The sequence below is a fragment of the Melanerpes formicivorus genome, unplaced genomic scaffold, assembly GCF_026170545.1.
Source record: "Melanerpes formicivorus ecotype bairdi unplaced genomic scaffold, bMelFor1.0.p_v2 SCAF_20, whole genome shotgun sequence".
Lineage (NCBI taxonomy): Eukaryota > Metazoa > Chordata > Aves > Piciformes > Picidae > Melanerpes > Melanerpes formicivorus.
In genome coordinates this window covers 10,208,606-10,233,540 of record NW_027142372.1, presented here as the reverse complement: position 1 = coordinate 10,233,540, position 24,935 = coordinate 10,208,606, and the positions used below count along the sequence as shown (strand labels likewise).

The 24,935-nt window shown below is 52.0% G+C and overlaps 2 protein-coding genes across 2 annotated transcripts in view; one reads left to right on the top strand and one right to left on the bottom strand.

The window, feature by feature from the left end:
* Positions 1-744: 744 nt before the first annotated feature.
* LOC137447429 (uncharacterized) lies at positions 745-2,630 on the bottom strand. Its single transcript, XM_068150913.1, has 2 exons — positions 2,599-2,630; positions 745-1,765 (listed from the first exon to the last, which is right to left on the bottom strand). The coding sequence occupies exons 1-2, from the start codon at positions 2,628-2,630 to the stop codon at positions 745-747; spliced, it is 1,053 nt and encodes a 350-aa protein (XP_068007014.1).
* Positions 2,631-7,545: 4,915 nt separating this feature from the next.
* ZFPM1 (zinc finger protein, FOG family member 1) overlaps positions 7,546-24,935 on the top strand; it is a 47,944-nt gene continuing 30,554 nt past the window's right edge. Inside the window, 1 exon segment of the mRNA XM_068150799.1 lies at positions 7,546-7,848. Coding sequence (XP_068006900.1) covers positions 7,809-7,848 — 40 coding nt within the window. The 5' untranslated portion in view covers positions 7,546-7,808.

Below are 24,935 nucleotides of genomic sequence, written 5' to 3'. Positions count from 1 at the left end.
GCCTCTTCCGATTCACAGAATCACCAAAGTTGGAAGGGACCTCAAAGATCGTCAAGTCCAACCTGTCACCACAGACCTCCTGACTAAACCATGGCACCAAGTGCCACATCCATGGCATGAGGGTCTTCCTCCCAGGGGAAAAGAAGCCCAACATGATGGGCCAGTTTGATCATCATCATTTGGTGGTAGTCATGGTCCACTTTGGTCATCATCATGCTGATGGCCTAATTTGTTTATCATCAATTGGTGATGGTGCTGGAGGTAGTGATGGTGATGGTATGGTGATGGTGGCAGCTCAGTTTGCCCACTGCCAATTTTGATGGTGATAGTAAGGGCCTGGTTTGTTTATCACCAGATGGCAACAGCAATGGCCCCATTCAGTCACCACCAACTGGTGACTGGGATGGTAATGATGATGGTGATAGTAATGCCTGAGTTTGAGCATCACCAATTGATATGGTGATGGTGATAGTGATGGGACAGTTTGGTCATCATCAGTTGCTGATGACAGTGTCCCAGTTTGCTCATCACTGGCTGGTGCTTGCAATGGTGATGACCCAGTTTGGTCATCGCCAGTTTTGATGGTGCTGGTGCTCCTGGTGGTGATGGTAATAGGGATGGTGGTGGTGATGGTGATAGGGATGGTGATGGTGTGGGTGAGGGTGATGGTGATAGTGACAGTGATGGTGATGGTGAAGATGAGGATGATGGTGATGGGACAGTTTGGTCATCATCAATTGCTGATCACAGTGTCCTAGTTTGCTCTTCACTGGCTGGTGCCTGCAATGGTGATGACCCAATTTGGTCATCACCAATTTTGGTGGTGCTGGTGCTCCTGGTGGTGATGGTGATAGGGATGGTGATGGTGTGGGTGAAGGTGATGGTGTGGGTGAGGGTGATGGTGTGAGTGAGGGTGATGATGTGGGTGTGGGTGATGGTGAGTATGAGGGTGAGGGTGATGGTGATAGTGACGGTGAGGGTGAGGGTGAGGATGAGGATGAAGGTGATGGTGATGGTGATAGTGACAGTGAGGGTGATGGTGAGGGTGAGGATGAGGACAAGGGTGATGGTGATAGTGTGGGTGAGAGTGATAGTGACAGTCACAATGACAGTGAAGGTGATGGTGATGGTGATGGTGATAGTGATGGTGAGGGTGAGGATGAGAGTGATAGTGATGATGATGGCATGGGTGACGGTGATGGTGAGGGTGATAGTGACAGTGAGGGTGAGGATGAGGACAAGGGTGATGGTGAGGGTGAGGGTGATGGTGGTGGCATGGGTGATGGTGTGGGTGAGGGGGAGGATGATAGTGACAGTGAGGGTGAGAATGAGGACAAGGGTGATGGTGAAGGTGAGGGTGATGGTGGTGGCATGGGTGATGGTGTGGGTGAGGGTGATGGTGATAGTGACAGTGAGGGTGAGGATGAGGACAAGGGTGATGGTGAGGGTGATGGTGGTGGCATGGGTGATGGTGATGGTATGGGTGAGGGTGAGGGTGATAGTGACAGTGAGGGTGAGGATGAGCACAAGGGTGATGGTGAGGGTGATGGTGGTGGCATGGGTGATGGTGATGGTGTTGGTGAGGGCGATAGTGAGGGTGAGGATGAGCACAAGGGTGATGGTGAGGGTGATGGTGGTGGCATGGGTGACGGTGATGGTATGGGTAAGGGTGATGGTGATAGTGACAGTGAGGGTGAGGATGAGGACAAGGGTGATGGTGGTGGCGATGGAGACAGCAGTGGCGATGGTGATGCTGACAGCCCAGCTGGCTCATCAGCGGCTCGTCCTCAAGCTGACCTCTGGCAGCCGAGCGCCGAGGTCTGAAGGCGGGAGGCTGACACAAAGCTGGACATGTTATATTCTTTAATTACTGCCGCAATCACAACATTTAAGCGCTGTCAACGGGAGATAGCTCCCAACCGCCGGCTCGAATCCTTCCCCACTTGGGGCTTGTAACTCAAACTGCCGGATTAATTTGATTAATTGATAGAATTATTTTCCAAACTACTCTTTTGTTTATGGAAGCTTAAAATGCTCGCCGCCCGCACCCTCCTGGTGTGTTGCAGAGTGGAGATAAAGTGGCTGAAAATAATTAGTATGGCTTAATTTAGGGGGGGGAGAGGGGAGGGGAAAAAAAAAGAGTAAAAATATAACCTCAGAAGAATTTTGCAGCGAATTTAAGGCAGAGCTGCTTCGCTTTGTTTTGGCAGGAAATATGATGGGGCTGGAAATGGGACTTTTATGTGTTCCCTCTGCAATATTTCAGCAGGGCAGGAGCATTTTGGAGTATTTCATGCTTGGTGGTTACTGTTGCCCTCCCCCTCCAGGTTCCTGGGATTTCCTGGGATTTCATTTCCTGCCCACCTAGAAATGAAGTCCTCTGGGAGGCAAAGGTTTGATGCAGGGGTTGGGACCATCGCGGGGGCCATGGGTAGGGTGTGGGGACACCATCCTACATCATCCACCCTCCTGCAGCACAGGTGAGGAGTGATGCTCACTTGGGTACCAAATTCTGATCCCCAGGGAGACACCAGCATCATCTCCCAAGGCTGAAATACTCCATTCTTACATTATTCCTCTAAATAAGAGAAGGGTTACCCCATCTCTTTCCCCACTGCACTCACCCGCATCCCCTCCTGTGGTCTCAGCACCTGCTGAATTCATAACCCCCACCCCCAGCTCCCTAAATCTTCTCTGGTTTGCTGAGTCCCACATTATCCAGCAGCACTTGTCACTTGGAAGGTCCCTGTCAACATAATTCCAGTGAGAAAGGCAAAGCTTCTCCCAGCTGCAGATTAGCTCTCTGCTCAGCGGGAGCCAGCGACACAGAAAGGAAGGGAACCCATGGGACCTAGGGGTCCTCAGAGCTGTATCCCATTGGGATGCACCATCCTCACCCCAACCCACACCCTCCACAGAGGGGGTGATCCTTCAGCCAACCCCAAGGGGGCTTCAGGGTGGCTGGGTTTGAATGGATGATGCCTGACACCACATGGAGCACCTTAGGGGGGTTCTTGGCTTCTTGCCACCCCCTGCATTCTCCTCAAGCTGCTGCTTGCTGTTCAAGCCCCCCTGTCCCCCACCCCTCCCTGCCAACCCAGCCAGCCTTCTCATCTGTACACCCAAATTTCCAAGCTGGAGGTGTTTTAAGCCTCTGCATAAAGTCTGGAGGATAATGGGATCCACCATGGTTGTCACACTGCTAGCAGGGGCCCAAGATTTATGGTTTTTTTCTTGCTCTTGAGACAAATCTGCCTGTTCCTTGCACAGCAGGAATTTAAATCCCAGCTCCTATGTCCCCTTGGCCATATGTGCATGACAAGGACCAAGCATGCCCGTGGGCTTCAGCATCCCTGATGCTGCGTTGTCTTCAGCCAGGGAAACTCCAAGCCCAGGGAGGGTAGTTTTGGGGGAACACACACCTGGAGCTGCCATCCTGCCAGCAGCAAGGTCTCTCAAGCTGAAGCCCATTTTCTCTACCTGATGCCCTGGGATGGTGGAGTCAGTCTGTTGTGGGTTAAAGTATCATCCCTATAGTGGGAATTCAGAAGACAAGGGGGAAATAAGCACTGAGGAATCTCAGCCTTGAATTTGGCAGGTGGGCAGCTGCTCATCTGCATGTTCCCACCAGGCTTTAGTAACTTGCAGTATCATTTTGCATTGTTTATTTTAGCCCAAAAATCTCTGTACTGCCAATGCAGCTCCCAGAAGGTCCACGTCCCACAGCAGCATCTCTGCACAGAACATGCCCAAGCAGCAGAGGGGCATCCTCAAGCCATGCCCAAGCCATGCCTGAGTCATGTCTGAGCAGTGGAGGAACATGCCCAAGCCATAGCTAAGCTGTGCCCAAGTCATGCCCATGCCACAGTTGCCCCAAGGCTGCTGGCACCTGTACAGGTCTGAGCCACATGGAGGTGACAAGTGGCATCCAGGGCCAAGTCCTCCTGCCAGTCAGTGGCAGGGCTGTAGTGTACTCTGCACCAAATGGGCCCTGGCCTGCCCTGGTCTGCAAGGGCACCCAGATGCCATCCTTCCCTCTTGGGACAAAACCCCTAAGCCATGATGTTTTGTAGTTGGAAGGAGCTGTTTCTGTAGCCCTGGAGAAGCAATGCTAGGGGATGGTCACACTGCCTGGGGCAGCTCACGGCCCTGTGGGCACCCAGCGCTCCCCAAGGTGCTCAACACAGCACCCAGCGTCACCACCCCTCACCCACGAAATACGGCCAAGGTTTTAGCTCTTCCCATTTACATTCCTCTGTCAACACCTCCCCTCCCCATTCCTCTAATAATATCCACCCCCCCCTTCAGATTAATTGGCACTAACACAAACGTCTCCAGCTCCATAAAGAGATGTCACCTCGCCCACAAGGGGGGAACCGGCGGCTGGCGCATTATCTCTGCTCTGCAGGCGTGTAATTCACTCCTCGGGAAAACACACTGTTTATTCTGGTACCCGAGAACAATCTCTCGCCAAACACAACGGGATCAGGCAAGAGGGGGGCAAAAAGAAACCCCAAACCCACCCAGCCACCATCCTCTTGTTGATTGTCCCCATGCAGCAACAGCCACGGGTCCCTTGCGTGGCAGGGTGGGATGTGCAGGCTGACGGAGCGAGGTGATGCGTGGCTTGGGGATGTTCTCCACCCTTGGAATTCAGGCCCGGTTTGATGCCACTGGGAATTCTCAGGGATGGGGGGGATGTTCCCACACTGGGATCCAGCCCTGGTTTGATGCCACTGCAAACTCCCAGTGCTGGGGGTGGATCTAAGAGGCTTTGGGAAGGTGCCAAAACACTGATTAAAAGGACACTGGGAAAGAATGTGGAAGAACTGCAACCTGTTTCCTCTCTGGAGCAGGGCTGCATGTCCATGTTGGGCTCCCACCGACTCCATTAAGGCTTTTTTGGCTTCTCATGGCAGCAGTGAGATGTAGCCCCCTGAGGGTGTGACAGCTACTGGAATCTATCCCCTTAGCCCCTCGAGGGATGCTCTTGCTACTGTTTCCAGCACTAAGAGCTGGGAATAGCCAATATCCCCTGCTCCCTTCTGGGTAGAGGAATTGTGGGTGTCCTCTTAGCATCTGCTCACCCCCAGCTCCTCCAGTTTCATGCAATTAGTGGTGTTAATTTAATTAGGTGGTTGGTCTAATTGTCTTGGTGTGAGCAAACGTGCCAGGTAAATAACATGGGTGATGGGGGAGGTGTCACCAGGCGATGCTACGGTCGTGCTGGAGGATCCAGCAGGATCCGCAGCACTGCACCAGCTCTTGGCCCCAAAATCCCCATGGCCGTACTGGGGAGCGGATGAAGACCTTCAAAACTGGCAGAGCGGAGCCTCAGCTCCCAGTCACCCAGCGCCCATCACAGCTGATGCAAAGCAGAGGCCACTCAAGTCTCCTTGCTCTGAACCTTGTGAAGCCATCACGGACTGACATTTGATTGCATCACGATGGCAGGGAAGGAAAAGGCTCAGGAAGCAGAGCTGCCTGCCCTGGGGTGGGATGGTCTCCGGGAAAGCTGTGATTCAGGGCCAAACGAGGTGAAAAATACCATAAGGGTCATTTTGAGGGGTGGCTGGTCAAGTGGGTGGAGCACAAAGCCTTGTCCTCACAGCAGCTCTCTCCCTCCACAGTTTTTGTGGTTTGGGTTTTTTTTTTTCTCCCTTTTCTTTTCTGTTGTTTCTCCCCTGGAACTCTTCTTAATTCCTAACTTAATTTCTTTTGACATCCTCACCGCTGGCTTGACCTCTTTACTGGGAATCATGTGCTGCTTAAAACTCATTATCCCACCACTGGAACAGGAAGTTAATTAAAAACCCTTTTACAAAAAAGAAAAAGAGAGAGGAGAGGGGAAAAAAATAAAATAAAATAAAATAAAATAAAATAAAATAAAATAAAATAAAATAAAATAAAATAAAATAAAATAAAATAAAATAAAATAAAATAAAATAAAATAAAAAAATAGACAGCCTGGCACACCCCATGTCCAGGGATAGCTGAAGAGAGGAGGCAGTGGTGTGCTCTTGTGGCCAGGAAGGCCAATGGTCTCTTGGGGATCATGAAGAAGAGCGTGACCAGCAGGTCAAGGGAGGCTCTCCTGCCCCTCTGCTCTGCCCTAGTGAGGCCACAGCTGGAGAACTGGTTCCAGTTCTGGGCTCCCCAGTTCAAGAGAGACAGGGAACACTTGGAGAGAGTCCAACAGAGGGTACAAAGATGCTGAGAGGACTGGAGGATCTCTGAGAAGGAAAGGCTGAGAAGCCTGGGGCTGTTTAGCCTGAAGAAGAGCAGCCTAAGGGAAGATCTTCTCAATGCTCAGCAGGGGCTAAAGGGTGAGGGCAAGAGGATGGGTCCAGAGTATTCTCAGTGGTGTCCAGCAATGGGAAAAGAGGCAGTGGGCACAAACTGGAGCCCAGGAGGTTCCATCTGAACAGGAAGAGAAACTTCTATGTTATGAGGGTGCTGGAGCCCTGAACAAGCTACCCAGAGAGGTTGTGGAGCCTCCTTCTCTGGAAAGATTCCAAACCCATCTGGACATTGTGATCCTGGACAAGCTGCTTTGGGATGATGATGCTGGGGACCTTAGCATCCCTAATCATCCCCCAGTGCACCCTAGGAGGCCTCTCTTCCTTGAGCTGGGGTCACAGTGGCTCTAGAATTCAAAAGTAGAATGTTTTGGACCATCCACCTGCAAACAAGCATGACTGAAGAGGGATTTGGGAGCTCAAAGAGAAGCCCTGGGAATCCCATGGAAGGCTCCCAGATGAGGCTTTGAGGGTGGGTTGGGACCCCAGCTGGATGGATTAAGATCCCAGAAGGGGAGTTTGGTGGCCCTGTGGGAGTGTAGGACCTTCTAGAAGGGGGCATAAGGGTGCAAAGAGTGACTTGGACTGTAATGGTGGGCTTGGGGACATCAAAGGAGTGGGGTAGGTCCCAAAGGAGGGGTTGGGATCCCAAAGGATGGTCTTATGAACACTGAAGGGGGGCTATGGTCCCAAAGGAGGGTCTTGGAGACACCAAGGGGGGATTGGAGTGCCAAAGGAAGGGTTTGTGGACTCTAGAAAATGTTTGAAAACTGAATAGGGGGAGTTGAAGACATGAAGGAGAAGCTTGGGGACACCCAAGGAGGGGTTGGAGATCCCAAATGGGGAGTTCAGGGCACGCAGGGTGGGCTTGGGGACCCCAAGGAAGGGTTGGGCACCCCAAAGGAGCAGTCAGGGACGTGCAGGAGACATTGGCGATGCAAAAAAGGGGAGCTGGGGACACGTAGGTGGGGCTTAGGCGCCCCAAGAAGGGAGAACAGGACCCGGAGGAGATGGGGTCAGGATCCCAATTCGGGGTGATAGGGTCCCCACGGGAAGAGGGCGTGAAGACCCCAACGCGTGTGTCGGCACACGCAGCACCCACCACAGACCACGGGAGGCGCCCGCGACCGCCCCCAGCCCGCCTCTAGCCCCGCCCCCAGCCCCGGGCCCACCCCTTCCCCGGCTCCGCCCCGCGCCCTTGGCTCCGCCATCCGGTGGGCAGGGCCCGGGGGGGAGCGGCGGCCTATGGGCGGCCGCGGCGGTGCGCGGTGGGGGGAGGCTCCGCCCCCGTGGAACGCTCCGCGGGTTTCAGCCGCCGCGGCCGCCCCATTGAGAAAAATCCCGCGGCGGCGGCGGCTGCGCTCCGCCGCGTACGGCCCCGGCCCCGGCCCCGGCAGTACGGGAGGCTGGGCGGGCGGGCATGAAAACAACCGGGGGCCCGCCCGCCGCCACCCACCTGCCGCCCGCCCAGCCGCCAGCCGGGGCGTCGGGCTCGCCCCTCGCCGAGCGATGTCCAGGAGGAAACAGAGCAACCCCCGGCAGATCAAACGTGAGTTTTACCGGTACCGACAACCCGCTGCCGCCGGTTTCCCCCTTCTGTACTGCACCCCTGTGCTCTCGCTTATTTTTTTTTGCAGCACCTCCCCACCCTTCCAGTACTCCCTGCCCCCAAACCCCCCGGTACTCCCTGATCCCCTCTCTAATATTCTGTAACCCCACCTCCGGTATTCACTCACTCCCTTCCTCGTATTTCCTGACTCGCCTCCTTCGTATTCCCTGTCCTCCCTCCCCCATATTCATAGAATCATATTCGCTGATTCCTCTCCCCGTGCTCCCTCACCCCCCATTGTACCCACCCTGGACGGTCGCCGTGGGTGCCCGTTGCTGCTACCGGCCGCCTGCTTTAGTCTCCGTCGCCGCCGCCTCCCTTTCTCCGCCCCCCCTTACCCACCCCCACCTCCCCCCCTGCCGCCAGCGCCGTGGCTCCGGTACCGGCTCCCGATGGGGGCCCCGATAAGGCTTTAAAATATTCCGTTCTGCAAGTCCCGTCCTGATAACATCGCTCTGTCGGGACGGCCTGAAATTGTGATCTTATCGCCCTCGCCTGCCTCCCTCCTATCCAACGTGAGCCAGGGCGAGGGGCTCCCCAAACCTTCCCCCACCCTGAAGCACCACACACCCACGCCGGGACACCCCCAGCACTGACAGCAGCTCCTCACCCTGGCTACAGCACCCTCACCTTGCTTGGGGGTCCCCTTTGTGCACGAGGACCCCTCACTCCCTAAGGGTGCCACCAACTGCCACATGCCATCGTCCCTGCTGACCAGGTGGCCTCAACCTTTCACTGTGCCCAGTGACGCCCGTCGTCCTCCGTCCCCCCTACCCCCACTTGGCTCCCAGTTGGGTGTGGACAGAGTGATGACACCCCAGGCCGAGAGCAGGAGTGACCACCATGAGGTTCCACAGGATTTGGGCTACCATTTGGGTCCACCCCATCTCCAAAAGGTTGTCGGTCCCCGTGATCCAGCCCATCAGCCAGCATCTGCATTGGTCCCATGGGGGATGTACCATCTGCACCCAGGAATTCTGCAAAGTGCTGGAAGTTTGTCAGTGTCAGGCTCAGCTTGGTGGTTCTCCTTCCTCTCCGGTTCTCTCTGTGTGTGCATGTTTTTCTTTTCCCCCTCGAGTCGATGGAAGCTGGAGATAAGAGGTTGATGGGAGGATAGGGAAGGCTGGCCACCATGTGATAATCTCTCTTTATCTTTCTCTTGAAATAATTGCAAGGCTGAGTTGCACCTACCTGTTTCCCTGCCTGGGGTGATTGCTCTGGTGATAAAGCTCAGCTAGACTTTTACCCGGGTAGAGTTAAAAATAGTCCCAAGCTGCCTCCTAGATTTTTTTTTCTGGGTGATAGTGTTGGGTGCTTTCTCCCCCCACCCCCCCCACCCCCCCTTCTCTTTATCCCACTTCCACGCCTTTATTTCGGCACAAAGCCCAGCTCCAGCCTGCTCCTCAAACTGGGAGATATGAGAGACTGAAGCCTCTCAACCGCTGCAGCGGGGAGAGGTGGACACCCATCCGACGTGGTGGAGGACCTCGATGGGGTTGAAAGTGGGGCTGGATGAGACTGTGGCAGCTCGGTTTGGGTGCGGGTGGCTCGTATCTCCTTCCTGGGCCGCTTTTCTGTAGCGATGTGAAGAAATGATAAAAAGTGGGAGGCTGATCTCAGGCCGCCGGCGATGGCCAAAAGTGATTAAAAGCTTGAAAGCTTGGAACCTTTCCTGTATGTGTCAACATGAAAACAGTCATTAGAGGCGGCGAGCGCGGCCAGAGAGCTCCTTTGCCGCTGCCTGCGACGGCTCCGTGCGCCGGGGGAAGGTATGCATGAATCAGGGCTCTGGTAACCAGACTCCTCTCATGTACAGACCGGACCTGTTTCCACAAAGTCTATCCTTAGCTATCATCTTGGTTGGAGCATTAAAAAAAAAAACCTTCCTCCAGATCGCTATCTGCTGATTTTATTTTAATTCTTTTAGTATTATTGTGTGGTTTTTTTTTTTGCCTTTGCCTCGGTGACGTGATCTTCTCACTCTCCCTTCAGCTCTTCTGGGGGTTGATTGGGTGGGAATTATTCGCTTTGGGTTCGGGGTTGGGTTTTTTTTTTTCGGGGTTTTGTTGTCTTTTTTTGACTACTTTTTTTTTTCCCCCCCATGAGAAGTGGTGGTGTGCTTTTTTCTGGTCTTTTTTATTTTTCGTCTTTTTATTTTTCATCTTTTTTGTGTGTCTTGGTTTCTCTCTTTTTTTTTTTTTTTTCTTTCTTTTCTTTCTGTTGGGTTCTTTTTTTTGTTGGGTTTTTTTTTTCCTGTGAGCTCGATGCGATGCACAGATAGGCTGGCGGGGAGATCGCCGGGAGAGCGGCCGATCGCCAGCGCTGATAAGACAAAGATCACACACACACACCGGACTATATTTAACCAACTGCTTTAACCTTCTTCTTCTTCTTCTTTGCTTTTTTGGAGCAACGATGGAGACCAGCAACTCAGGGTCACTCCAAACCCCCGCCCTGGGGGAGCACCTACTCTGCCCAGTAAGGCTTTGAAAGCCGATTGCATCAGGATGGTGGTTTCTGATAGTGGGGAGGGGGGGGGGGAGGAAAAAAAACACTCAAAACTTCGATATATTTAATTTTATGGGGTATCTACCCTGGGGGGGACACTCATTTTACACTCTCCATCCCATCTCTGCCTGTCAAACCCTCCCTGCAGCTGCCGCTGCTGTTTTATAAAGCTTGGTGGTTTGGTTTTCTTCGGGTTTTTTTTCCCCTTCCTTCTTCTTTTTTTTTCCCCTCCCCTCTTTATTTTGTTTTCTTGTCTTTTGTTCTGCTGCTAGATAGATGTGAAGGGCTGATAGAGCGCGGGAGCTGATCTCCAGCCCAGATTACGCAGGATATTTATTAACTTCAAACAGGGGAGCGCGGGCGATGAGCGGGGCTGGGGCGGCTGCTGCTGCTGCTGCTGCGTGCGCTCCAGCGCCGGGTCCTGCGATGGGGACTTGATAAGGAGGAGATCAATCTCATCATGCTCATCTTCCTCCATCTCTTGTGCTCATACAGATATAGCATACTTTACTTTTTCTCCCAAAATGAGCTGGAAACAAGCAGTTCTGCACCGGTCGCAGGGGCCTGTTGTGATTTTTTTTCTTTTTTTCTTCTTTTTCTCCTTTTTTTTTTGTTTCTTTCTTTTTTTTCCTCCTTCCTTTCTTTTTTTTCCTCCTTCCTTTCTTTTTTTTCCTCCTTTCCTTTCTTTTTTTCCTCTTTTCCTTTCTTTTTTTTCCTCTTTTCCTTTCTTTTTTTTCTCTTTTCCTTTCTTTTTTTTCTCTTTTCCTTTCTTTTTTTTTCTCTTTTCCTTTCTTTTTTTTCCTCTTTTCCTTTCTTTTTTTTCCTCTTTTCCTTTCTTTTTTTTCCTCTTTTCCTTTCTTTTTTTTCCTCTTTTCCTTTCTTTTTTTTCCTCTTTTCCTTTCTTTTTTTTCCTCTTTTCCTTTCTTTTTTTTCCTCTTTTCCTTTCTTTTTTTTCCTCTTTTCCTTTCTTTTTTTCCTCTTTTCCTTTCTTTTTTTTCCTCTTTTCCTTTCTTTTTTTCTCTTTTCCTTTCTTTTTTTTCCTCTTTTCCTTTCTTTTTTTTCCTCTTTTCCTTTCTTTTTTTTCCTCTTTTCCTTTCCTTTTTGCTCCTTTCCTTTCTTTTTTTTTGCTCCTTTCCTTTCTTTTTTTTGCTCCTTTCCTTTCTTTTTTTTGCTCCTTTCCTCTCTATTTTTTGCTCCTTTCCTCTCTATTTTTTGCTCCTTTCCTCTCTATTTTTTGCTCCTTTCCTCTCTTTTTTTTTGCTCCTTTCCTCTTTTTTTTGCTCCTTTCCTCTTTTTTTTGCTCCTTTCCTCTTTTTTTTGCTCCTTTCCTCTTTTTTTTGCTCCTTTCCTCTCTTTTTTTGCTCCTTTCCTCTCTTTTTTTGCTCCTTTCCTCTCTTTTTTTGCTCCTTTCCTCTCTTTTTTTGCTCCTTTCCTCTCTTTTTTTCCCCTCCTTCCCTCTCTCTTTTTTCCCCTCCTTCCCTCTCTCTTTTTTCCCCTCCTTCCCTCTCTCTTTTTTCCCCTCCTTCCCTCTCTCTTTTTTTCCCTCCTTCCCTCTCTCTTTTTTCCCCTCCTTCCCTCTCTCTTTTTTTCCCTCCTTCCCTCTCTCTTTTTTTCCCTCCTTCCCTCTCTCTTTTTTTTCCCTCCTTCCCTCTCTCCTTTTTTTCCCCTCCTTCCCTCTCTCTTTTTTTTCCCTCCTTCCCTCTCTCTTTTTTTCCCTCCTTCCCTCTCTCTTTTTTCCCCTCCTTCCCTCTCTCTTTTTTTCCCTCCTTCCCTCTCTCTTTTTTTCCCTCCTTCCCTCTCTCTTTTTTTTCCCTCCTTCCCTCTCTCCTTTTTTTCCCCTCCTTCCCTCTCTCTTTTTTTTCCCTCCTTCCCTCTCTCTTTTTTTCCCTCCTTCCCTCTCTCTTTTTTTCCCTCCTTCCCTCTCTCTTTTTTTTCCCTCCTTCCCTCTCTCTTTTTTCCCCTCCTTCCCTCTCTCTTTTTTCCCCTCCTTCCCTCTCTCTTTTTTCCCCTCCTTCCCTCTCTCTTTTTTCCCCTCCTTCCCTCTCTCTTTTTTCCCCTCCTTCCCTCTCTCTTTTTTCCCCTCCTTCCCTCTCTCTTTTTTCCCCTCCTTCCCTCTCTCTTTTTTCCCCTCCTTCCCTCTCTCTTTTTTTTCCCTCCTTCCCTCTCTCTTTTTTTTCCCTCCTTCCCTCTCTCTTTTTTTTCCCTCCTTCCCTCTCTCTTTTTTTTCCCTCCTTCCCTCTCTCTTTTTTTTCCCTCCTTCCCTCTCTCTTTTTTTTCCCTCCTTCCCTCTCTCTTTTTTTTTCCCTCCTTTCCTCTCTCTTTTTTTTCTCTCCTTCCCTCTCTCTTTTTTTTTCCTTCCTTTCCTCTCTCTTTTTTTTCCCTCCTTTCCTCTCTCTTTTTTTTTCCCTCCTTTCCTCTCTCTTTTTTTCCCCCTCCTTTCCTCTCTCTTTTTTTTCCCCCTCCTTTCCTCTCTCTTTTTTTTCCCCTCCTTCCCTCTCTCTTTTCTTTCCCTCCTTCCCTCTCTCTTTTTTTTCCCTCCTTTCCTCTCTCTTTTTTTTTCCCTCCTTTCCTCTCTCTTTTTTTTCCCTCCTTTCCTCTCTCTTTTTTTTCCCTCCTTTCCTCTCTCTTTTTTTTCCCTCCTTTCCTCTCTCTTTTTTTTCCCTCCTTTCCTCTCTCTTTTTTTTCCCTCCTTTCCTCTCTCTTTTTTTTCCCTCCTTTCCTCTCTCTTTTTTTTCCCTCCTTTCCTCTCTCTTTTTTTTCCCTCCTTTCCTCTCTCTTTTTTTTCCCTCCTTTCCTCTCTCTTTTTTTTCCCCTCCTTTCCTCTCTCTTTTTTTTTCCCTCCTTTCCTCTCTCTTTTTTTTTCCCTCCTTTCCTCTCTCTTTTTTTTTCCCTCCTTTCCTCTCTCTTTTTTTTCCCCTTCCTTTCCTCTCTCTTTTTTTTCCCCCTCCTTTCCCTTTCATGCTTGCTTTTTTAAGCATTCTTTCTTTTTTTTTTTCACGCGTTTTTAGTTTTTCTATTCTGCTCTCAGCTGCAGTTGATCTCAGCTCCCGATAAGCCCCACCAAAACCGATTTCCATCCTGATAGCGATTGCCAGGGCAGATAAGGACCAACTTATCTCTCCCCACCAGACCCGAACAGGATTTGCTCCAACAACAAACACAGCAAAGAAAAAAGGGGCAAAAGGGCTCCAACAGTTTGTTCCATCACAAATATGCTCAACGCAGGCACCTTAATTATCTGATTCTTTGGAGGGGCAGCTGCATGTGCATGATTTCTATATCTCAAGGTGTTTGTTTGGGGTTGTTTTTTTTCATTCCCCCCCTACCCCATCTGTGCCGAGCTCTCCCCAGCACCCTCTTATCAGCTGCAGATGTTGCATTAGTTCGATGAGAGCTTTGACTTTCTTTTTCGATCTTTATCTCCCATTCTGCTCGGCTGAGCTGGGGCGAAACTGGGGGGTTGGGGGAGGTGGGTTAGTGGAGGGGGGAGTGTTGAAAGCACCGTCGTCTTTTGTGTGTGTGGATTTTCTTTAATTGCTATTAGATGGTGTCAGATAGCGAGGGCGATCTGTGCAGCTCAGCCTCTCGGCGGGGTGGGGTGAGGTGGTTTTGTATTTTAAATGATATTTTTTTCCCCTCTTTTGCAAATTCAGCTGCGGGCCTGGTACTGCGTGGGCTCTGCTGTGGTGTCAGGGAAGGGGCTCTTGATGCCGGCAAAGGGGCTCCTGTTGTTGGGCAAGGGGGTCGTGGTGCCAGGGAAAGGGGGTGTGCTGCTGGGCAGGTGGTTGCAATGCCAGGGAAGGCGATCACAGTGCCAGGGAAGGGAGTTGTGATGCAAGGAAAGGGAGTCATGGTAGGGAAAAGGGATCTCAGTGCCAGGAGAGGCTCATGGAGTTGGGGAAGGGAGTCATGATGCTGGGGGAAGTGGTTATGGCATTGGCAAAGGGGGTTGTGGTGCCAGGGAAAAGGGTTGCAGTGCTGGGCTGGGGGGGTCTTAATGCTAGGAGGAGGGATTGTGATGCAAGGGAAGAGTGTCATGGTACTAGGGAAAGGGGGTCTTGATGTGAGGGAAAAGGTTGTGATGCTAAGGAAGGTGCTTGTAGTGCCAGGGAAGTGGGTCACAGTGCCAGGGAGGGGGTCTTGGTGTTGGGTTACAAGGTCGTTGTGTCAGGGAAAGGGTTGTAGTGCTAAGCATGGAGTCGCAATGCCAGGGAATGTCATGGTGCCAGGAAGGGAGTCTTGATGCCAGGGAGGGGCTTGTGGCGTTGGGGAAGGGGGTCTTGATGCCAGAGAAAGGGGGTTTCTGTGCCAAGGAAGGGGTTGTGTTGCTGGGCATGGAGTTGTGATGCTATGGAAGAGGGGCATTGTGTTGAGGAAGGCAATTGCTGCACTGGGGGAGTTTTATGGTGCCAGGGAAGGAGGGTCTTGATGCCAGGCAGGGGGTCATGGTGCCAAGGAAAGGGTTTATGATGCCAGGTAAAGTACTGGTCAGGGTGTATTAGTACCAGCTGGGGGTCACAGTGCTGGCCAGCCCATCCATCCTGCCTGGGAGCTTGGAAAAATTGCATTTCTTGCAGAGGCTGACAGTGGCCAACCCAGAGTCTATTTTTGGCAGCAGTGTGGTGAGCTGGTGGCGTGGGATGCTCTGGGCACGCCTCCTGCCTGCTCCCTTTGCTCCCTGAGTTGCTCCTTTCCTTTTGGTCCATGCCTTTTTCCTCTCCCCACCAGTGCACTTTTCCACCTCCATCAGCCTTCTGCCTGCCTCAGTTTCCCAATCTGGGTCTGCCAGGGAAGGGCTGCTCCAGCCTGGGGTGGGCAATGGGTAAGTGTGTTACCCTGGGCTGCCCTGCTGGATAGGGAGGGTTTGCTCCCTGCTCCTCCGTGGATGAGGTGGGTGCAGGCAGAGCCTCCAGCTCCACTCCCCAAACTGGTATTTTCTGTGCTTTCATTAGGGGCTGCCTTGGTGTTACAGTCTCCTGTGCCCCACTGCTGGCATCCCAAGGGTGACATCACTGTGTCCCATGTGTCTGCTGCACCCACAGGTGCTGCCTGCATGCCAACTCCTCCCCTCTTGTGCAAACATCCCCCCCCCCCCAAGGCATTTGCCAGCCCTGACTTGGTGGCATCCCAAAGTGACGGCAGGGGTGCAGGCAGCAAAGCCCTGTGGCACATCTGCCCCTGCAGCAGCTCTGCCCATCCCAGATCCCACCAGCCTCTTGGGATGCAGCATCTGGAGCTCCCAGGGGTGAGAACCCATTGTGGTCCCCTCAGGGTGGGACAGCACAGGGACAGTGACCCCTAGGCTGGGCTGTGCTGGTGGGAGCTCTCCCAGCCATCGCCCATCTCCTGGTCATGGTGATCTCTTCTGGCTGTCACCAGATGATTCCCGATGGCAACCGGGTAGCACCACAGGGAAGGCACGCTCTTGCTTGGTGTGAGGTTTGGAGCAGCCACAGGTGATGCTGGAAGAAGTTTCTCTTCTCTTCCATGGCCAGTTGTACAGGCATGAGCATCTCTGTGGGATAGGAGAGGGGTCAGCACCGTGCTCAGCATCTGGTGGCCGAGGAGACAGCTCACTGTGGCTTCTTTCTGGGACACTATGTCCGTTTACAAGGCTTTGAGCCACTGTGTGTCACCAACTTTGTGCTCTGACAGCCATGGGACGCATCATGGCTGTCCCACATGGCCAGTTCCCTTGGTGCTCACCTTGCAAACCTATTGTGGGACCCCACTTTGGGTCTATCCCCAGCATGTCCCTTCCCAGACATTCCCATCAGGCAAGGAGGATGTGTGCAAGATGCTCAGCAGGCAATTGCCAGCTTCAGGCTGACCATGGCCAGAGTGAGAGGAAATGTCCTCAAGCTGCTCCAGGGGAGGTTTAGGTTGGACAGTAGGAGCAGTTTCTTTACTGAAAGAGTGCTCAGGCATTGGACCAGGCTGCCCAGGGAGGTGGTGGAGTCACCGTCGCTGCAGTGGTTTCAAAGCTGTGGAGATGTGGTGCTGAGGGGCATGATTTAGTGGCCGTGGTGATGTTGGACTTGTTGAGGTCTTAGAGGTCTTTCCCCCCCCCTTAGTGATTCTATGTGGGGCACCCCGGAGCGTGGCAGAACCAGTTCTGCCGAGAGCCCCGACGCATGTCCCCGCCGGCAGCCACGGGGCGGGAAAGCAGCCCTGGCAGCCACGGCAGCTTTGGCAAGTCGGCCGCTTCCAGGACCCGTGGGCGCTGGGGTTGGGTTGGTTTGTGTCTGCTGCTGCTCTTCCACCTCCTACACCCCCAGGGGACATCCCCATGGGACACCACTGTGCCTTCCCCTCCCTGGGTACCCTGAGCAGGCAGGGAGCCATGGCGATGCCTGTGCCATGGGGACCATCCCTGACATCCCATGCCAGAGCGTGGAAGACCACCTCTGGCTGGGAATTATGGCTCTGGGTCCCAACTTGAGCGGTTGGGCAAGGTCTTATTTTTCCATCGTGAATCACGAGGCCACCTTGCAAGCAGCAGGTTCCCCTTTCGCCAAGTTGCGAGCAGGCCAGCTCAGCAATCAGGGCTTGGGAAGCAGTCCTCTCCCCATGGGTGTTGCAGCAGCTTGTGCAAGGAGACAGTGCCATGGCACAGCTGGTCTCTGGTTCCTGGAGAGGTGCAGCTCCATCCCACCATGGAGACCCTTCTCAGCTCTTTAAGGACCCTTCCATCTCAAGCCATCCTGTGACCTGTCGGAGCCACCCAGCCATGGCGGCATCCCATGCACGACCTCCTGTGGAGTTGCCAGGGAGCCCTGTCCACATCTGCCGTCTGCAGCATCCTCTGGGTACCCCTTGCCATACCATGATCCTAGTCCTGTGCCACCTGCATCCCTGGGATGAGAAGCTACAACGCTGCCCAAACAGGGAGCAGTGGGGCTGGCACAGCCTAGGGACAGAGCCGCTGTGGCCTGCTTGGTAGTGTTGGACTTGGGGTTAAATATACCCATTCAGGGGAAGGGAAGAGGATGTTCCATGTGTGCTGCCCTGCCTGCTGCCAAAAAAAAAACCCCACAGAAATCATGATTTGGCTTGGAAAATGCCAGCTGGGGTGGAGAGAAAACCAGTGCAGACCTTCTGTGGGGCACATCTGGGACTCGAGGCTGACTGGTGAGAGGGATGTGAGTAGCGACTGGGAGAGATGGCAGGAGCAGCGAGACCTTGTGCTATTCAAACATCTTTATTTAAGAAGAAAGCGTTGGAAGAAGCCTTCATGCCAGCCCTGTGTCACTCTACAAGTCCAGTGGCTGCACCAAGGGTGTGGATTTTTCTTCCTGGAGGGAAAAGAAATCCTCTCCCCTCCATGGAGGAGAGCTGGAATGGGAGCAGAAGGCCAATATATCTTTTTGGTTTTATTTTTGTTTTGGGTGTTGTGGGGTTTTTTTTGTCTGTGTGACATGTCCCATGACTTTTTTTGTTCTCTGACTCAGGGCTTTTGGCTGCTCCACCTTGGCCAGGCTGTTGTCCCGTTGCTTCTTTTATCAGGAGAGTTCAAGTGTTTTGGGGGCTAATGCAGTTCCCTCTTCCGATGGCTGCCCGGGGAAGGCTCCGCATTGTTCCTGCAGCGACATGTTATTTTGGAAGGGCTGAAATGCTGAAAGGAATGTGACTGCTGACCTTGGGCTGCAGTGGGGTTAAGGAGTGTGTGCCTATGAGTCACTCCAGATAAGCGCCTTCCACGGCTTTTTTCCTCCAAAATAATTCTTTATCTCCTCTTTCTCACATCAACATATTTTCTTGACATCTCCCCTCCGATAGCGCGTGGAGGAAATGTGCTCCTCCAATTTGTCCATCTGATGAAATATCAGTGCATTGTTTTCTCTTGTCCTTGGCCAGCTGGGGGTCGTGGCCCCAGGAGTTGGGGATGTGCCTCAGAGCTCCAGGGATGTTCAGAAGGGTTGGTGCCCGGGGATGCACCCCAAGGTTGGTGCCCGGAGCTTTGGAGATGCTTGATGAGATCCTGGCCCCGTGCTTCAGGGGTGTTTGATGGGGGCTGGTGTGTTGGACTTTGGGGATGCGGTTTTGGGTCAGTGCCTGGAGCTTTGGGGGTGTGCCTGAGTGGTGGTGCCTGGGGCTTTGGGGATGGACATCAGGGATTGGTGCCTGGGGCTTTGGGGATGGACATCAGGGATTGGTGCCTGGGGCTTTGGGGATGGACATCAGGGATTGGTGCCTGGGGCTTTGGAGGTGGACATCAGGGATTGGTGCCTGGGGCTTTGGAGGTGGACATCAGGGATTGGTGCCTGGGGCTTTGGGGATGGACATCAGGGATTGGTGCCTGGGGCTTTGGAGGTGGACATCAGGGATTGGTGCCTGGAGCTTTGGGGACGGACATCAGGGATTGGTGCCTGGGGCTTTGGGGATGGACATCAGGGATTGGTGCCTGGGGCTTTGGGGATGGACATCAGGGATTGGTGCTTGGAGCTTAGGGGATGGACATCAGGGATTGGTGCCTGGGGCTTTGGGGGTGGACATCAGTGCTGGTGCCAGGGTAGGCACCTTGGGGTCAGTGCGTGGGGTTTTAGGGGTGCTTGTTGGAATTGGTGCCCAGGGATGTGCCTCAAGGCTGGTGCACAGGGCTTTGAGATGCATCTTGGGGTTGGTGTCTGTGGTTTCAGGGATGTTCAGGGTGGTTGATGCCCGGGGATGAGCCTCAGGGTTGATGCTAAGAGCTTTGGAGATCCTTGGTGAGCTCCCTGGCCCTGTGCTTTTGGGATGTTTGGTGGGGTTGGTGCTTTGAACTTTGGGGATGCACCTTTGGGTCAATGCATGGAACTTTAGGGATGCGCTTTGGTGGCGATGCCCAGAGGTGCACCTCAGAGTCAGTGCCCAGTGCTTTGGGATGTGCCTCAGGGTCAGTGCCCAGGGCTTTGAGAATACTCAGTGGAGTCAGTGCCCAGGGGTGCACCTTGGGGTCAGTACCCAGTGTGTTGAAGATTCTTGGGAGGGTCATGGCCTCCTATTTGGGGATGCTCAGCAGGGCTTGGTACCTCTGCTTTTGTGGATACTCAGCAGGGTCGGTGCCTGAGGCTTTGGGAATGCTCAGCAGGATCACGGTCCTGCGCTTTGGGAATTGCCAGTGGAGTTGTGGCCTGGTGACTTTGAGGATGCTCAGCAGGGTCAGTGCCTGGGACTTGGGTATGTTTGACAGGGTTGGTACCTGGGTGTGCACCTTGAAGTCAGTTATATGGCTTAGGAGATGTGTCTTGGGGTCAGTGCCTGGGGTTTGGGATGCTCAGCAGGGCTGATACCTGGGGATGCTCCTCAGGGTCAGTACTCAGGGCTTTGGGGATGTGCCTCGGGGTTGGTGCCTGAGAATTTTTGGATGCTCAGCAGGCTTGGTGCCTGGGGGTGCACCCTTAAGGCTTTGGGTCTGTGCCTCAGGGTTGGTCCCCAGAACACGCAAAAGGATGCACCCGCAGGAGAACATCACCCAGCGTGGAGCGGGGGGGAGGGAGGACCCCGGGGAGGAAAAACTGCTTTCTGCTTCTTCCCCCCCTCTCACTGCTCCGCCGGGAAGTTTGGCCGCTCGCTTGCTGGCTTCTCCGTCTCCCAGCCGAGGCCTCTCATTGCTACTTCCAGCTCCTATGATAATGCGGAAAGTTGAACTGGCCCCATTACTGCGTTGTGATGGTTGCCTCGATAAGGTCCCGATAATGGCAGCGATAGCGGCAGCTCGGTAGCCAATGGCTCTGCCGCTCCTCCCATTAACATTCCCCACCACGGACCGGCTCGGAGCTGCCTATCTGCTCTCCATTTCCACTCCTCCGCTAGATAAGAATGGAAATACTGACTTCATAGCTCACTGATTAAAGTGTCTGGATTTCTTGATAATACACAGATAAATTATGTTTTTCAAAAAGAAGGTAGGGAAGGGAGTGCGAGGGGAGGGAAAAACCTTCAGTCCATTTTTTTTGGTATTATTTTTTTAATTTTTTTTCCCTCCCCCCCTCCCTTTCTTTCTGGCTGTGCCCTGTGGGATGGAGTTTTTCAGCTCCAAAACCCCTCCCTAGCCTGCGCCCAGGGCTGGCGGAGCCCTGTGTCATGAGCTCAGGGGCAGGGTTGGCACTGTGGGCAAAGGAATTCTGAGAGCTACGTGGATGGGGTGTACTGAACGTGTGGTCACATCCCTGTACTGGGATGGAGATTCTGGTCTTAGATGCTAGGGACCTGCTAGCATCATGGGGATGTTTGGCTTTGCCAGCTGAAGTGATGCCACATGGCTGGGATTCTGGTGCCAACCTCTCAGCTGAGCTTTGCCTGTTCCCAAGGACTGCCAGCTGGCTGAGAGAGTCCAGGGATGCTTGGGAAGCATCTGCCTTTCTACATCCATCTCCAGCCTTAGCTTCACTGGTTCTGCTGCAAGATGCTGCCTGGACCTGTGGGATGGCGCCCAGTGTAGTGAGATGATGTTTGATCCAGCGGGATGGTGCCCAGTGTAGTGAGATGATGTTTAATCCAGCAGGATGGTGCCCAGTTTAGTGGGAAGATGATTGATCCAGCAGGGTGGTGCCCAGTTTAGTGGGATGGTGATTGATCCAGCAGGGTGGTGCCCAGTTTAGTGGGATGATGTTTGATCCACCCGGGTGGTGCCCAGTTTAGTGGGATGCTGTTGGATCCAGCAGGATGGTGCCCAGTTTAGTGGGATGCTACCCACTCCAGTGGGATACTTTAAACCCAGCCTCATCCCACTAACCCACCCACCCAGTTTTAACCCTTACAAACCACTAAACCACTCATCCCCACTGGAGCAAAAAAGGGGTTCTCCAGACTTTTTTTGGTCCCTTATGCTGGCAAAGATATCGACTGTGAGAATCTAAGTTTGTTTCATCTCAGTATAAAACTAAAGAGCAAACAGCATAAAGTTCATTTTTTAATGTGCTGCCCCATTCCAGTTGGGCTGCTCTCTTTATTTTTTTTTCAGGGGAACTGTGATAAAAAGCAGTGATAAAGCCAGGACTGTTTTGTGTAGGAGTCAGTATCTGTGTTATCTATCTCCCTTTTTCACTCTCCGAGCAGCTCTGTTGTTTTTTACTCTTATCTCGCTCCACCAAAATGCCAAGAACAGGAAAAAAAAAAAAAGAAAGGGAAAAAAAAGCAAAAAAAAAAGCAAAAAAAAAAGAAAAAGAAAAAGAAAGGGGTGGGGGAAAAAAAGAGGCAGCTCAGGCACACACAGGGCTGCGCAGAGCAAACTCGGCGTCGGGCATGAACGGCCACGCTGCTGGGAGCTGGAGGAAGAGGAGGGTTGAAGGCACTGCTGATGGAAAGGTTGTGCTGCTTGTGCTGGTCCAACAAAGAGGAAGGTCTTATCAGGAGGGTTTTGCTGGGACAGTGCTGTCCTAACAGCCTTTGTGACCTTCATCTGCCAGGCTTGGTGCCAGCAGCCCATGCTGCTCCTTGCAGATGGGTCATCCAACTGTGGTGTAGCTTTTTGGGGGATATGTTTTTTTTTCTGTTCCTGGTCCCTGTTTTTTGGGGGTGCAATGCTAAGTGGAGACCCTGAAGTGGTCCAGAATGGCACTGGCAGGTGGTAGTGGGCATGCTGGAAGGACTGGGAGCAGGAGGAAGACTTCAACCAGAATGTCTTCGGTGGTGGGTCTGGTGGTCTTCTGGGCCATGTCCTCCATCCCTCCATCATACTTGTCCTCACGTGGTGCTATCATGGAATAAAAGGCTCAGGGTTGAGGTTGAAGTTTGTCCCAGCAGTGGGATGGACTCAACAGCACCTGGAAGCACTTCCCATGGGGAGGGGGATGGCTCTGACGTGGCATCTCCAGGGTAATTTGTCGCTAGATTAGCAAAGAGCTTGACCTCTGGCCTCGCCGTCACCTGGTATTGATGTGCTCCGCTGGGCCCTGTCACCAGGCAAGCCTCCCCGCCCTGCTCCCAGCCTTTCCCAGCCACAACAGCTTTATTCCAGGTGGGAGAAAAAGTACTGGAATTGAGGGGGGAATTGCCCAGAAAAGCTCCCTTTGGCCAGCAGCAAGGAAGGCACCTAGAGCAGAAGTGGTGATGGTGAGCGTTCGAGCTTGGTGCCACCTTGCATGTCCATGCCACCTCAGACATTGGTGTCACCTTGCACACTCGTGCACATGTGGAGCCTGATCTTCATGGATGAAGTTTTTTCCCATATTATCAGGGTCTCCAGCTGCTCCCCAGCTTGAATTTGCACCAGGCTGCCCAAATCCTGCCTGGGTCAGCATGGCGTTAAACATCTCAAACTATTTGTGCATGGGGATTGGGATGGAGGACACCCCTGGGTGGTCCCAATAGGGACCAGCCTGTCTCTGCCAGCTGCAGAGAGGCCCCACCAGCTGCCTCAGTTTCCTTCCTGTACTTTGAGCATAATCTTCTTGCCAGCTGGGAAGGACCACGTTAAGCATCACATCCCCTTGTGGAGTAATCTGCTCCCATCCATCTGATGTGTGGGAGATGGGGACAGAGACTGGGACACCTGTATTACACTTTTCCTCTCTTAAAAATCCATCAGGGTGTTATCAACTCCACCTGAAACATAAAGTCACTTCATTTTGGGACTCAGTTTAGTGGCCATGGTGGTGTTGGGTTGATGGTTGGACTTGATGATCTTAGAGCTCATTTTCTACCTTAATGATGACCTGTAGAACAGGCTGCCCAGGGCAGTGGTGGACTCACCACCCCTGGATATATTTAAAAGATGTTTGGGTGATTCCCTTAGGGACATGGTCAATCAGCTGTGTACAGGGAGATGTTAGGTTATGGCTGGACTCAATGACCTCCAGGTCTTTTCCAACCAGGCAATTCCATGATTGTCATTGTCCCTGCCTTCTCATTCCCATCATTAATTTCACACACACACACCCGCCTCCCATCCCTGAGCTGCCGTTTGATGCTGGAGCTGCTCCCTCCCTCCCTCCCTATTGGGCTTGGTAATCGCGGCCCCTGAAGTTGAAGCAATCTCCTGTAATCTATCAGCTGCTTATCGGAGCTATCGGAGCGCCGGGAATGGCTGGGCTCGGCGCCGGCGCCATGCTCGCCCGCTGATAAAGTTACAGAGTTCAAGCCGTGATGAATGTTAAGTAACTGCACCCCGCACAGATAGGAGCTGGACTTGGCAGGGGGGAGCAGCTCCAGTTGAAACCAATCTCTTCCCCTATCTGCAAAGTGGGTTGTTGGGTTTTGTTTTGTTTTGTTTTTCCTTTCCTTTTCTTTTCTTGTTTTTTTCCTCAGGCTTGGCTGCTTCCCGGCATCTTTCCATCTCAACTAAAGGTTCCCACTGGGAAGTGTTGTCCTGGATCAAGGAGGGATGCTTGGGGTGTTGTTAATGTGTCAGGCCTAGGATGGTAACCTGGGGGTGGGTTTAGGGTGGTTGGATGTGAACATCAGCCCCCCTATCCCCCGCAGCAGGAGTTGCAGCATCCTCCCTGCCATGAGAAATCACAGGATCCCCACTACCCTCCATTCTCACATCACCTTCATTCCCCCATGATCCTTTATGCCCCTTCTGGAAATATTTGTCCTAAATAGCTTTGTAAACTTAATATTAAATTATTGTAGTACCTTCCCCAAGAGAAGTCACAGCACACCTCACTATCCTCCATCCCTCCACCACCTTTCTTTCCCTTCCTGGGGAAAAAACTTGTCCCAGATTCTTTATATACTAATGTAATATTAAATTTAATTACCCCCCCCACACCATGAGAAATCACAGCACCCCACACACTATCCTTCATTCCCCCACTATTCCTACATCACCTCCATTCCCCTCCCCCCCCCCCCCCCCCCAGTCCTTTATTTCTCTTCTGGAAATATTTGTCCTAAATACTTTCATATAACAATTTAATACTACACTTACTACACACAGCCCCACAGTACCCCCTGCTACCCTCCTATTTTTCCTCCACCTTCATACCCACATGATCTTCCAGTCTCCTCCTGGATAAATCAAACCTAAATAATCAATAATTTGAATAATAAGTTATTATAGTACTCACCCTGCCCCCATGAGTATTCACAGCACCTACACCCACCCACCCCCTCATCAGTAAACACAGCACCTCCCTATGAGCACTTGCAGCATCCTACTCCCCCTCTCCTTCCCCCCCTGCCCCCCGCCATGAGAAATCACAGTATTCCCCCACCACCTCCATTCTCCCACCACCCTTTATTCCCCTCCTGGACTAATTAAGCCTAAGTGCTTAATAAACTTACTAATAAATTATTACAATGACCCCTCATAAACATTTGCAGCACCCATAACCCCCCCCCCCCTTCCCCATCAGTACTGGGGCATCACCCACCACCTCCATTCCCCCACTATCTTTTACTCCCCTCCTGGATAAATTAGAGCTAAATAAAGTATTATTGTTATTAAATAATTGATAATAACAGTAATATTTTGTATTACTGTTATTAAGTCTTAATAAATAAGTACTATTACCCCTCAGTGACCATTCACAGCACCCACCCCCAGCAATCACAGCATCCCTCATCACCTCCACTTTCTCTCCCACCCTCTC